Consider the following 15180-nt stretch of genomic DNA (forward strand, 5'->3'; position numbering starts at 1 on the left):
TGTGCAGCATCATCTGGCACAACCACCAGGCTGCAGCACATGAAAATGAACTTGGCTCACGGTATTTTGTACTCACCTATCAGATTTAATTAGTCATTAAGTGGAGCTGCCAGAGTCGTGCGTATCTCAGTATAATAGTGTTCAAATGACAGAGCGTGGTTACAGTGTTTACGTGCATCAGCCCTGATGTGGGAGTTTGTGGTTTGAAAACAAACACAGATGTTGGATATGAAAGTCGTACTTTCAGCTCCCACTATCGCTGCACCCCCCCCTCACAGGAGCGTCGACTGTCCAACCGAATTCTCCTGGTGTGCAGATGTCAGAGGTCACTGCTCGCCATATGAAAATAAACCCGCCACATTATAGGTGTCATACATTTCTGTCAGTGGCGGGGCCTCAGGCACGCCACCCCGGGTAAATATAGAGATGCAGACTGGAGGTGGTGGGTGCAGAAGCAGAGCTGGGTGGGTTGGGGGGTATTCAGGGACAGCAGCAGCTGCTGATTTCAGTCGACCAGACTCAGCAGTCAGTCAGCTCCAAACTATCAGCCAGTGAAAAGAAAACCTACCAGGATCAAACCTTCACTCATTCAACAGCCTCCAGAGGTAGTTTATTCTCCATAAACAAGGATGGACTGTAGTTATGTAACATAGGAAATGCTTAAATAAAGGCAGAGCGAGCAACTGCTGATTTAATATGTTTGGTCTTTATTGAACTGGACTTACAGCGAATTAGAAGAAAGAAAACAGTAACTTTATAAATGTTTGTTGTTGTGTAATTAAACTGATTTATATGAGAGCTGTTTCTAAACAAACCAAAATCCATATAAATATTAAATGAACCTACTTTACCCTGTGTACAGTATAACAGTGAGTTCAGGACAAATGCAGCACTGAAGTCATTCGCCAGCTATGACAGGGCTTCAGATAAATGATCAGATTAGATTTGCTGCAAAATTTGTCAAACACTGCTGGTTAACACTGTGTACCAATCAGACACAAGGATGACAACAAAGGTAATAATATGGTATTCTGTGCTGATCAAATTCTACTGGTTTCATTTGATGTATACATCACTTAAAGCAGTGACTGAATGGAAATAACACAAAGTTTTGATTTGAAGCTAAAGTATACTTCACATCTGGGACAGATGTGGCAGGCTACAGGGCAGAGATCTCAGCAAATATCCAGATAACTATATAGATGTCGATATTCCAGGACTTGGCCATAGTCATCGCTGCAGCAATTAATTTAATAGAGGTAAAAACCAAGGAGACACAGTCCATCTGCTCTCTTTACCACTTAAGCAGCGAGTGATTCCTCATTATTGTCTAGCTGCACAAAAGTGATAGCTAGCCACAATGCTAGGGTTTGTAGGAGCACTTTAGGTTAGACTGTCTGTGCAGTTAGCCTCGTTTAACCACAGGGTCAAACAAGCCATAAATAAGTCAAGGCTAGTTTTTGTAGAACATCTATAATTTTATGCTTTTTGTGCCATATCTCAGCCATACCTCAGAACTACTGCTAGTTAGCAAACTAGCAGGTCAAAGAACGTTTTATTAACCAAACAGTGATAGTGTATGTGGCAACTCAGAATTAGTGACATACTTAAATTATAAAGTTTCATGTTTCAGACATCATTTTGTCACATTTTAGATGCTAACAAGCTATCATTAGTTATTGTTAGCGTACCTGCTGCTGATGCATGTCCATTTCCAACATCAGCAGCAGAACATCTGGTAAATGTCGGTCATGGGGGAAACAAGCATGTGATCCACACCAGTACCCTGACAGCTGATCGGCATTTCCGTGCACTGTCCACACCTGCACCAGGTGATGCTGCCCAACCCCTCTGAATACCCAGTTCCTCCGAGCTAACTCTTTCTCTCCTCCTGCTCGACTGGAAAGTATATATAAGGAGTCTCGGTATGTTGTTGAAATGCCTGCCAGCCTCGTCTTCTTCTGGTAATGCTGTCCAACTAACCAAGCCTGTGATGTGGTCACTGAGCCAGAAAGTTTCTATTACACGAAAATCAATTATAATTTAACAAGTACTCAATTTAAATCCCAGTTTTTCACAGAATAAATTCCAACAATAGTAATTATTTATAAAATCCTTTTATGTCCTCTTTAAATTTGTGCTAATGACTGAGAAAAGCTATTCATAATTAACAGCGACTCATAAGACGTCCAGTCTTTACTCATGCTGGTTTTTTCCTTCCCACAGACAGGCTGCATTTAGCTAATGTCTGTGTACGTCTGTAGTAAGTAGTTTTGGTTCATAAAAGGAGTCAAGTGCAAGCTTGACATGAAAGCATGAGTTCGTAAATTCTCTTTCGTTCCATTTAAAAAACTAACAGCAAAATAAGAGATAGCAGGAAATGCACAGGGGGTTAATACTGTTAGTACTGAAGGGGCCAATCGTGGTCTTTGTGGGCTGCATCGGTCACATTTCTAGGGAGGTGCCCGTCAACTTACAGTATAGAGTTTCAGAGCGGGGACATGCCTACTACTTTATGCAGAAGCATGAGTGTCACATCACGCTCCTACATACAGATTTTTTTAATGTTAAGCCCTCATTTGTCCAAATTTTGACAATCTGGGAATGAGGATAACATTAATTCTACCTGATATAAAAATTTCATTTCCGAAAGGTCAGTTTTGCTTTTGTCCAAAGTATAGTATTAGGTGAGGGTTATTACCTACAATGAGTTAGACCTCAGAGGTTACGTCTGGAAAAATTCCACTTCCTGTTCTGACATGTGAATCAATAGAAAGTCTGGACTGTAAAAAAAACAAACAAACAAACATGTTTTTTTTCTACAAAATGTAAAATTGGTGTTCAGGAACACAAATCAATAGATTACATTTTGTGAGTATTTCACAGACTGCTGTGAGACTGTTTTCAGTTTGCTGGTACATGATGAAGGAGCTTTAAGCGCAGGTGTATTAATTTATAACACCCATTTTTCAGCACGTCATTGAAGGATGAAGTGTAGCCTGCGCGTTTGGTTTCATGGTGTCAGACTGTGAAGCAACGAGCACTAAATACAACATATTAACACACGTGTGCTGCACACTGAACAGTGCAGACTAAATAAACCCCTCTGTGCGGTGCCGCTTCAGAGGACCAGGTATTAAAATAGTGTCGCTCTGATACTCCTCCTCACGCTCTGGAACTGTCAGTCATCTCTATAAAGAGCCTCAGATCTGAATCTCAGTCAATGTTTGGACTCTGTCGTCCTGGGAAAGCAAAAAGGGCAGAGCTGCAGTGTTTAATCCCCTAAACATTCCCGCGCTGTGTAATCACACCAGACAACTGGGACTTCGCTGCATCTGCCCCTGCAGGCCTGCAGAGTGACTCCTAAGCTGCTGCTGATGTACATGTTTCACAGCTGCTGGCGTGTAACGTGTGAAACTGACGGAAAATTATGAATCAGTCTTGTGTGGGGCTGGCATCGAAAAGTGGGACTTGAATGGGAATTTCCATCATCTCCTGCTTTGCATTTCCCAAAATGTCAGCGTGTCGCCTTACAAAGAGTTTTTATTTTTAGCTGCAGGGGGGTTTCGTGTGAGCACTGCTGCTCCCCTCTAAGTTTATCACCTGGCCCACATCCCGATGAGGACTGAATCAGGCTCCCTTTGGATCCGAAGCCTTTTTAAAAAGGAGTAGGTGGAGTTTGCTCCTCTCTCCCGTCCCCAGACCGGAGTTTGGGTCAAAGTGCTCGGTGCTGCTGCCCTGGTCTCCCTGACGGTAACCCCAACGATCCTGGTTCTGTTCTGCACAACCACAACTTTTCTTACAACTTAAGTTTGAATCTCAGGAGTCCTGATAATGGATCAGCTCAAGTACCACAGCGCAGGCATCCAGGAGAAGCTGGAGATCGCCGGGATGGAGGATGAGGCCGGGAACCCCATCAGCGCCCTGACCATCCTGTCTTTGCTGGAGCGCGTGGCCAGCATCATCGATAACGTCCAGTCCTCCCAGCAGCGCATGGAGGAGCGTCAGCAGGATCTGGAGAACAACATCAAGACCATCCAGGGGGACGTCCTGAAGCTGGCAAAGGACCACACCGACACCAGCGGCACTGTGGAGAAGCTCCTGCAGAAAACCCGCAAAGTCAGCGCCAACGTCAAGGAGGTCCGGACACGCGTGGAGAAGCAAAACGTCCGAGTCAAGAAGGTGGAGTCCACGCAGGATGAGCTGCTCACCCGCAACAAGTTCAGAGTCGTCATCTACCAGGTCAGCAGAGTTTCTCAGGGTCGGATGTTTAAACGTTGACTTTATGAATTCTTCCCATTGAACACACCACAGTGAGCCTGTGGGTTAATGGCTTAACTGCAGGGTTTAGATAGATTCTCTCTTAGAAAGACTTATTATTGTGCCACACTGACATCTTTGAAGACTTAAATGGACACAATTAATCAATGAAAACCAAAAGAAACCAAAAATATATTAAAGGGAAGCTGAACAACTGCAGCTAAATAACAGCAAAGTCAACAGTCTTCACTCAGTAATCCAATAAACTAATTTATAGAAGAGGATTCATGACCCAGCCAATCAGAATATTTTTAAATTTTCACATTAGAAGCTGAATAGAAAAGTAGAAACAATCATGTTTGGAGTTTTAAGTGTCACATTTCAGCCTGACAACGTCTGATTGGAAGATGTTGGTACTAAAACTATCTAACTGGTACCAGTACCAGTTAGATAGTTGTGCAGAAGCACAAAGTCTCTCTGACGATGACCTCATCAGGACTTAAACAGATTTAGTTAATCAAGGAAAATAAATAAATTTTCAGCGCGGGAAATCAGAAGAGTCTATTTTCTAGAATTTCTCACAAAAGTTGTTGAATTTTCTGAATGATGTCACGTCTTGAGAGGCAATAAGCAGAGAAATCTTGAACGTTTGGGAGCCACTAACTCTCTTCTTATTAGAGCAAGCTTAATCAAATGACCAGCAAATAACTGGCACGGGCTGGCTAATTGCTGAATTGAGTAATTTCAGGGTTTATCAGACTTTAAGAGGATAGTTAAGCAACAAAAAGCAAAAGAGACCAGAATAACCACCACAGCAACAACTCTGGAACTGGGAATTCCCCTTTTCTTTTCCAGTGTCAAGTGATTGACAGTGGACTCGCTGACGGTCTCTAGACCTGCATGACTGAGACCTAATGTGCTTTATTAGGACGGCATCTCATTATTCCACGTGGAAAAAAGAGGCCAAAGCTCAACCCTTAAATTTGGTGTAAAATGACTCTTTTGTCCTTCGGTGCTGCGGAGCTGCTAAAGAACATTAGTTAAACAGTGGAATGAGTTAAAAAAGCAGATAAAATCTGAATTTAGTCCCCAGAGAAGATCTCTGAGCTACATCCAAATTTTTGTTTACGAGCAACTAGAGAATGATTAAGCATCAGAAATGAAGTAGACCAAGTCTGTGCCAAGCAGCGAGATCTTAACTGGATGAACTCTGACTCGGTTCATTAAGCGGTGGACGCAGTGAGAGGCGCAAGCGTCGATGTGAGGAAATGAAGGGCGGATTAAGTTCAAACTCATAAGAACCCTCGACTCCAAAACATTGGCAATTAATAGAAAAGCATCCTCGTTATGTTGAGAGGGCGCACTTTCAGCCAAAGTGTGGGCGACCTTAATCAGATCAGGTGGATTCACTTCAAAGTTTTAATAAGAAACACTCGACTGAACTCTTTAATTTAGAAAGCACAGCAACATTTACAAGAATAAAAGCTCCTGTCGAGTCTTCCCTGAACGGCTGGAAAATTAAAGCTAAACTATGAGCGTCACTTCCAAGGAGACATGATATTCTAAGGGCACAGAGTGAGTCCGAATGCTGTGAAACAGTCGTGAAGAGACGGCAGCTGGGAGCCGCAGTGCGGTGGGATTTTCTGCTGAAGGAGCTGGTCGGATGATGGACAGAAAATAAAAAAACATTTCTGTGAACTGAAAGATTTATAACGGTGATCAAAGACTCGGTGTTCGTAGCTGCGGGCCTTATAAGTTCAGCTTTTGTCAGATGACAGCTGTGTCGGATTTTAAATCTCAATCAGGAACATTTAGACTGGAGTGCTCGACTGTTTGTTTAGTGATGGTGCTAACAATCAGCAGCATGAACTTACAGTCTTGTGTTTAGTCCTCGTTAAAAGGATCACAGATGTAGATCACAGACTCGTACACGTCACCTACTGATGATTCAGCTTTATTTATACAGTCGCCTCAAGGTGCTTTATATTGTGAGCTAGACCCTACAATAATACATACAGAGAAAAACCCAACAATCATATGACCCCCTATGAGCAAGCACTTTGGCGACAGTGGGAAGGAAAAACTCCCTTTTAACAGGAAGAAACCTCCAACAGAACCAGGCTCAGGGAGGGGCGGGGCCATCTGCTGTGACTGGTTGTGGTGAGAGAAGGAAGACAGGATAAAGACATGCTGTGGAAGAGAGACAGAGATTAATAACAGATATGATTCAATGCAGAGGTTTGTTAATACATAGTGGGTGAAGAAGAAACACCCAGTGCATCATGGGAATCCCCCAGCAGCCTGTTGCAGCATAACTAAGGGAGGATTCAGGGTCACCTGATCCAGCCCTAACTCTATGCTTTAGCAAAAAGGAAAGTTTGAAGCCTAAAACTGAGGCCTCAGCAGGCCTTAAAATAGAGATAGTGTCTGTCTCCTGAAGAGGGGCCTGAAAACTTGAGATGTATAACATTAGACTGCAGTACTTTTAATCTTACAATATTGTGTTTCTGTGTCATGATGCTTTCTTCTTCTACTCCACTATATTTGGGATGCAAATGTACGTGTCGTGTATTTTAAAGCTTTAGTTTGTGCTATTTACTCTCATCTGTCCATTTAACAGGATCATAAGCTATAAGATTTAAAGTGCCAAACACAGATAGTGTCAAACATGGATGTAGCCACTGACTGTGTTCACGTTGGCCTAGCTATAGCTCCAGGTAGCACATCACTGTGTGTCAACTAACCGGCTCACTGATCCTCCAAACGCTGCTGGTATTTCTATGTTCTAGTTTGTTTTAAGAGTACTTCAGTCAGAGCGCAGCGCGTCATCGATCATTCAGAGTTGGACCTATTTATTCGGCCTGTAGTGACGGCGTGTTTATCCTGGGTTAGCACAGAGACTTGAAACCTTTAGCCTGGTTATTTCTGTACAAAGACAACTAAAAGCCAAAGTCTGCATTTAACTGTTGAAGACAGTTAAAGTCTTAAACTGGGTTGACTTCAAAGACAGTTGGCTGCAGAGCTCGTTCTCACTGGTTGAAACTGGAGTGTTTGTGCTTTTTTAGTGTTTTATGCCTGTGCTACAGATTTTTATTAGATTAATTTTCTTGTCAGATTCACTGTATGAGTTTTGCAGAGTTATAGACGTGACTGACATCAGATCACAGTGAAATGAGTCCATTACAGCGCTGATAAAGAAAATATTTTGGGCCTGTAATCAAAAAGCAGCCTTCACACATTTCCAGTGGGAAGCTGTGGGAGCTGCCCTGCTCTCTTTTCCATGCAGCTCTGCAGAGATAAGTTGAGCAGTGAGTTGCAGGTCCTGCTGTCCTCAATAATGTCTTCAGACTTCAGAATAGTAACCGGAGCTCTGTGTGTGCTGCTAACAGCTGCTGTGGATCCGTGACAGAGGGGCCTATTCTGGGATCACAGCGTTCTCCCTCTTTGCCGGCAGGGACAGGCCATAAACTGCTGTCAGCCAGAGTCAGGCTCTGATATGTCAGCTTATCACAGCGGTCAGGATGTGGCGAGAAACGAGACGTCAATCAACCTGACCGGCTGCTAAAAAGCAGCCAAAGAGATGAAGGATAACAGCAGATAAAAAATCCTGTGAGATGAGTCTGCATTAAAAAAGAGACGGGAGGGCGGAGGGTTATGGGCTCCACTTAACTTTGTTTGGTGGGTTTTGTTCTTCTCGCCTGCGCCGTCACATTTCACAGTTCGAACCGCTGAACGCGTCTTCGGCCTGCTTGTGTTTGACGGGAGTTTGTGAGCAGACACAGTTTACGGTCTTGCAGAGCGAGAAAGTCAGAGTCCTCCAGGTGTCCAGGTCACATCTCTGCGCTGCTGCAAATCTGAGCAGCATTGGGTTGCCATGGTTACAGTATTTAAGAAAATGCTGTGCACGATTAATCTGTGGAAACATTTGGACCTTTTTATCTCTTTGAGGTCGTTTCAGAAGAACTTTTACTCTGGAAATAACAAAAAAAACAGTTTGTGTCTGTAGTTGTTCGTTTAACCTCTGCTTGAAGTCGTTTTCATGTAGTTTTTTGTATCTTTGTTAACATTTTTGTGCAGTTTTGTGGTCTTTTTGTGACATAGGTGGACATTTTGCATGTTTCTGTGATCATTTAAACTCTTTCTTTTTAGATACTTTTATGTTTTTTTAATGTTTTCAAGCAGCTTTGCATGACTTTGGTGTGTTTTGTGGGTTTTTTAAAAGTAGTTTGTCTTGTATGTTTTGCATGTATAACTGTTTTGCGTGTCTTTGCGGTCATGTGCTTTAATTTTGTAATTTTTTCCGTAATTTTTAAAAATTAATTTTGTATCCTTTTGCATATATTTCTTTTGCTTTTTTCCTCTGTTATAAAAACTACAGAGGGGCTGATTTTAGTTTTTAGTTTTTTAGTTTGTACCACACCTATTTAAGTTGTATTGAGACTTAACATTTGCATTATTTGGGGTCGACCCTGAAAAAGGATAAGCAGAAGTGAATGGATGGATTATTTGGGGTGGTGTCTTTTTGACTGACCTTTTCCCACCGACTGTGTCAGTAGACGCAGTTACAGGTTGCTGTAGCTGCTAGCTGTCTGCTTGTTTTCACTTTCTATTCAATCTCTGGTTTGCTGTTGGAGCATTTTTAATGCAGTGTTCTGACCAGACCCATATGGAAAAGATATATATAAATCTTATAAAGTTTGTATCTGTCTTGTGTGAAACTTGTATGAAAAGCATACAAGAGTGAAAACACATATAAGATCCCTTGAAAAGTTGTATAAATTAAACTTGTATGTTTTGGACACTTCCTAAAAACAATATATGAAAGTAATGAGAAAGTGGCCACTTTCATGAGTAAATCATGTAAGCCTGATATGATTCACTATATGAAGCAAGCTAAAGCTCATACAAGTCTTTTATAAGTTTTTCTATTTCTTTTCCATATGGGGTAATGCGGGCGCTTTGCAGTAAAAACTGTGTTGATGTTGTTACTTTGCGTTAATTAGCAGTTATCTGTGTCTGTGTGATGAACTTATACAGTCTATGAATGTAGACTGAACCAAGCTGGCTAACATTAGCGGCTAACTTAGCACTTAACTACATTTCTGGCTCCAAAAAACAACATGACATCATACAGCAGTTCTTCACTCGATGACCGCGCCCCAGGCCGTGTGCGCATATGGACGATGATTCATATCTGCTGTGTTGTGCGTGTTCCCAGCTACAGTACATGAGATACTGCTGTCCTTCTTCACAGCGAGCCCAGCTGTAGCTCAGCCTGGTCCCGGGCGGTGCCTCTGCAGACAGTTGCAGTGTTGAGTTTCCACATGACCGATGTGCTGTCATTATTCTGAGGCCTCCCTTCGTCTCCTAATATAGAGCTTCGGCTGCGGCCGTTTAACCAGGAAGCAGCGAGCGCTTTGTTAGAGACGCTCGTCGCCTGCCGGCGGCTGAATGATGACGGGCGGACGGTGGGCAGTAATAAGAAAAAGATAAATGGCCGCCGGTTTACTCTCAGGGCCGCTGTGGTGCGCGCGGCGGACATCAGAGGACAATGTGTAATTTTAGAGGAGCTGATGGCTTTTAGTTTGTGATGTTTCTGCAGGGAGACGATGAGGAGTGAACAAACACGATTAAAGGAGGTCACCCTGCTAACAGGAGGCGCCGCAGCAGGAAGCTCTTCAAACGCCACAAATACGGCTGAGATTTGAACACGTACTCACAGCTTCACTGTGCAGCTTTGTTAACCACGACGGGCCTCATAGTGATCATCAATACTTTGTTTATTTTATTTATTTGTTTCTTTGTGTTTATTTTCCATCCAGTCGTCATGTTGAAGTAATTTAATTTGACTTTTAAGACGTTTTTGTGTAATTTTGTGCTTTTACTTTGTTTGTGTTGGTGTCATTGTGTTCTTTTATTATGTGTCTATAGTTGTTTTGTGCTTCTCCTTGAGGGTTTTTTGTGTCTTTTTGGTTGTTTTGTGTTTCTTTGTGGTCACTTGTAATCACCTTGTGCCTCTCTGCAGACACTTTTGGACTCTTCGTGCTTCTCCGTGTTTCTTTTTACCTGTTTTGCGTGTTTCTGTTGTCCTTTGCGTCTCTCTGCTGAGATTTTCTTGTCGTTCTTTAATTTGTTCGCGTGATTCTTGGAAGTGGCTTTGTGTTTCTTTTTAACGCTCACTAGAGGCTGACCCCTGGCCCCTGCTGCTGCACGCAGTAGACCCCGTTCATGATTTAAACGCATAAAGGTTGGGATTCGAGTGTGGCTGAGTGTGTTAACATAATTAAAAGCTCTGATGGTTTCTCTCCGTTTCTTCTTCCTCCTTTACTGGCGAGGTTATTAATACATACTTCGACCCACATTCCCTGCCGGTGTAATTATTGTGTCATTCACAGCGTGTGGATACGCTCTGACGACTCCGCCCTGATTAATGAGTGTCATCGTCTCAGGTGGCCACGGCTTAATTAGGATTAATTGGCTTTCACATCCAAAGTCACCTGTAGGGCGCAGCAGGTGGAGCAGGCCTGCGACGAGCTTCCTCCAGCGGCTGCTCCGTTGTGTCGGCCATTCGAAAGAGTAAAGACGCGAAAACAATTAAAACTCTTGGTCGCTGTAAAACCCGAGCACATGGACACAGGTTTCCATCATGCACTAAGGAGGGCACTAAACTTTGAATGTGAGACATTTAATTCCTCCTTTTCTCATTTATTTTACTCACCAAATTCTCCTTCTACTGTCCGAAAATACAATAAGTTAGTTAGCATTAGCAAACTAGTAACAAATCAAGCCTCTTTACGGTTTTTAGCACCTGAATTTAAACAATCTGTTTTTGTGCCCAGAGCTAGCCAAGCAGTTTTTGGCACCTAAAACTAGCTGAGATATTTTTAGCGCCTGAATTGAGGCGAGAAGTTTTTAGCAAATCTTTCAGTGAGTGAAAGCTAAAGTAACAGATCAGCCTGATATGATGGCAAAGCGTGACACGAACACGTCGGTGCATCATGCAGACGCTGCAGTAACAGCAGAGGGACATTTTATTTCAAGCCACCATGAAAATAATCACAGGAAAGTGTTTAAACACATATTATTAACATATTAACTTATATGTACATGTTAGCCACTTAGCTTAATCTTTGGCGATTAAGGACCCTGCAGTGTACTTCATATGAGTTTTTTTTGCTACCAACTTCTGGGCTTTAAATACACTATCGCCCCCTGCTGGTAGTGCATCTTCTGCGTGCATGTCCACATGTCTGCTACACATTTTGCCGTGATCATCAAGTTGAACAGAGAGCGTAATACTCAAAGGTCCAGACTGGGATCGGTGTCTCGTGGGCGTATGCCACCACCGCCCCTCGTCTCCTGACGTGGACGAGCTGTAAAACACGACTGTCTCTTGGTGGACGGTATACTGCGGCCACTGTTTCACATGCGAGATGCTAATCTGACAGAATGAGATGAGAAGTTGTTCGAATCAGCTGTGATAACAGTTCAGTCCAACAGGGACCAGAATTCCGACTTCACCGGGTGGTGCAGTTAGTATTTCTGTGTTCCAGGTGTCGTTCCTGCCAGCCGCTTCCTTGGTTACTCGCCATGTGCAAAAATAGAAAAACTGGATCTTATGACGCTGCCGGTGTTTTCAGAGCTTGTAGGTTGAGTCTCACAGAGTATCTCAGAGGAATATCGAGTTTTCTGTGCGAGCTCCCTTCAGCTTTACGAGCAGCAGAGTAATTTATCCTCAGTGGATAGAAGAGACAGATGGATATCAGTTTCAACTGCGTGTGTTTATCCCGAGATAGACGAGGCGCTTTGCTAATGAATGATGACTTCTGCTGCAAAAGTGTAAGGAGTCAAGCATATTTAAGATTAATGAGCACTTTAGACGGATAAAAATCAAACTCCAGATCTTTAAAGCACATTTGAGATGGATGTCTGTCCTCCACAGACTCAGATGCTTTAACTGGATATGTGTTTCACCTCTATTCATCCAGGACAGAAATAAGAAGTGTTTTAGCCTGACTTCAACTAAACTAGAAACAAAAGCAGAAAATCAACATTACGGGTCCTGTTGGGTTGTTTCTCATAAAATCAGTCTCAAGAAAATAAGTTATTTCCATGTGATGTTTTCAGGGCTGAACAAACACATTTAAGCTCTGTTAAAAACTGTAACCACCAACGTGTCTCAATCTGAAGCCAAAATCTAAGTTTTCTGTCTGTAACATGGAAGCGGAAACAAAAGAAATGAACTCTGTGCATCTCTAATTGAGATTAAAATCTCTTTTACACTCAGCAGATGGGACAGTAACACAGAATCATTAAAAACAGGAATAATAAAAACATTCGATAATAAATCTCTAATATTTAATTAACTTTCATTTAATCTGCAGGGTGAGACAGAGGTCCCGTCAGTGGCCGTCACCAAGTCCCCTAAAGGACCCGGCCTGGAGGGGCTGGATATGGAGCCGGACTCTTACGACGTCCCCGCCGACCTCTCCTCTGACGAGGAGTACCTGAGTCTGGAAGAAGCCGACCCCTCGCGAGCTGCTCGACTCAAGAAGTCGGTCATGAAGAGCACGGAAACACTGAAGGCCGCCTTCTCAAAGGAGAATATGAGCAAAACCAAAGATAACCTGGGCACCAAGTTCCACCACCTGGGCGAGAAGGTGATGCCACCCGAGCGGAGGGAGAAGATGCACCAGGCTGGCGAGCGGCTGAAGCAGTCTGGCGAGCGGCTCAAAGAGAACATCGCCAAGAAAGCTCCAAGCAAGGAGGCCTTCCGCATCAAGCTGAAGAAGGAGAGAGTTGTCGCCGAGGGCCAGGAGGGCGCCGAGGGCCAGGAGGGCGCCGAGGCCGAGCTCCAAGGGAAGGAGAGCAAGCCGGAAGAGGGGGTCACCTACACCAAGGTCGCACTGGAGAGCAAGAGGGAGGGGCCTGTGGAGGAAGCTGGTGCCACCCGGATAGCAGAGGAAGATCACAGGAAGTAGAAGGCCCAAAGTAGGACACATCAAAGAGAAGGTCTGTGATTGGTCGACATCATTGGAGGACATTTTATTTGTCTGACTGTTTAAAGGAAGAAGTTGGTACTGACACCAGAAAATTCATCAGAATATCAACTGGTTATTTAAAAGGTTCGCTAGATATTTAAATCAGCTGATGCACGGAGACAAATTCAGGTTTCTTTAAATCAAAGGTCCATAAAGTGTGAAAGGTGCAGATGAGGTCGAGGTTTGATTGCACAACGGAAACGAAAGACGTCAGATGTTGATGAGAACTTAGAGAAATACAACAAAAGTTTGAGATTTTTTTATCAGGATGCTCATATACAGTATACATATATATATATTTACACAGGAGAGGTAAAACTGGCCTCAGCTGGTCTCTGAGAAGCCTGTTGGGAAAAGACACCAACACAGAGTCGATGTCAGGCTGGTTTCAGTGTGCAAAGGTAACCCTGTAGAGTTGGAGGCGACATCAGCCAGCGCTTTAACTTTAAATAAACCAATGACCTCACAGAAGCCACTGAGAAGGTTTTTGAAAGTGTTTATGAGACGTGGTGCCAAGCAGGAAGTGACATATCCAATTTTAGGAACTATTTGTCTAGAGACTGTACATAAAGGATGGACAACGCTGTCCTGAAGCCAATGCAGAATAAACCTGGATTCTCTGACCAGCAGGGGGCGCCTCCTCTATAAGTAAGCCCTCAGTTTCAGGGGTTTGTGACCTCACTAAACTTCCAGATTACTTTATGGGCTCTGTTTGAAGTCATATTTAATAAAACATTTTTCAGAAAGGAGCTTAAATCATTTAAAGATGGTTTAAAACCGTTTAAAATTTAGTAAAAGTGTCAACTTAACATGCAGAAGAACACAGGAAGTGTTAAGAATGTCAAACATGGAGAGAAACTGTAACATCGGCGCAGTATTTAGAGCTGGAACACTGCCACCTTGTGGTTAAAGTTTTCATTAAATATTTTACAGAAAATACCGTTAAATCTGCGCCAGGCTGCTCAGCGTGAACCGGTTAAAGATACATGTTGTTTTACATCTTTGTTTACAGCAGGTTAAATATTTAAACCGAGTAACCCGTGTTTTCTTTGGCTGCATCATTCCACGAAACCCCCCCAAACTCCCCAAACGGACATCTTTATGGTTGTTTTTCTCCTGAAACAACTTTGGGATGTCCAAGAGAATTTAAATAAAGTTTGATTAAAGCCGTCAAACGCGTTTCATTAAATATTTTCTAGGTGCAGCTTTAGGTTTAATAGAGGAGCAGATGCAGGATCTGGTGCTAAAACTAATAAAAAGTTTGCATGGAGTCGAGAGCGGCGCAGCCCCTTCTAGCAGTGACATTAGCCAGACTGTAATTACTGTCTGAAATTGAATGTGGTGGATTTGAGGCGGTCTGAGCTCTGGTGTTGGTGGCTTCAAAGGTTTGTGAGAGATTTTGGCGTATGAATGTTTTATTTTTTGCTGCTTGATATTCATAGGTTCTTTTGAAGTTCAGTGAGCACGCTGAGTTTATTCTCCTGCAGTGATTACTGAGGTCGCCGCCTCCATCAGGATCACAGGATTTAAAGTTTTCCACGTTTCAGTCATCAGATACTCTTTAGAGGCTTTGCTTTCATAGGGCTGCCGTGATACATTAGTGCTGTGCCTTATTTTGAAAATACACTTCCTGTGTATCTTACTACTTATGCTTGCTGAGAGAGTTTAATGCAGTAGATTATATTTGGATTCACTTCTTGCTTTTCTTTTTTCACGTTTGATTACAGCTCAGCTTCCATTTTTACAATAATCAGCCACACGATGAAAAACAGCTGCCTTTGTTCACTTTATTTCATTTTTCTATAAATAAAGTTCTTGTGAAACCTTGTTGCTTTTTCTTTCCTTTGTTATTAAACCTTTATTCATACAGCGTCCACAC

The 15180-nt window shown here is 42.9% G+C and overlaps 1 protein-coding gene across 1 annotated transcript; it reads left to right on the forward strand.

The window, feature by feature from the left end:
- The first annotated feature begins 3595 nt into the window (after window positions 1-3595).
- On the forward strand, window positions 3596-15129 carry cavin4a (caveolae associated protein 4a). The gene is made up of 2 exons (XM_085254375.1): window positions 3596-4242; window positions 12645-15129. Exons 1-2 carry the CDS (start codon window positions 3835-3837, stop codon window positions 13239-13241), a joined length of 1005 nt encoding a protein of 334 aa, XP_085110501.1. The 5' UTR covers window positions 3596-3834; the 3' UTR covers window positions 13242-15129.
- Window positions 15130-15180: the final 51 nt, after the last annotated feature.

Source organism: Mchenga conophoros, linkage group LG18 (genome assembly GCF_057382185.1).
Source record: "Mchenga conophoros isolate Kocher_MC1m ecotype Shallow Benthic linkage group LG18, M_conophoros_male_GT1.1, whole genome shotgun sequence".
NCBI classification, from domain to species: domain Eukaryota; kingdom Metazoa; phylum Chordata; class Actinopteri; order Cichliformes; family Cichlidae; genus Mchenga; species Mchenga conophoros.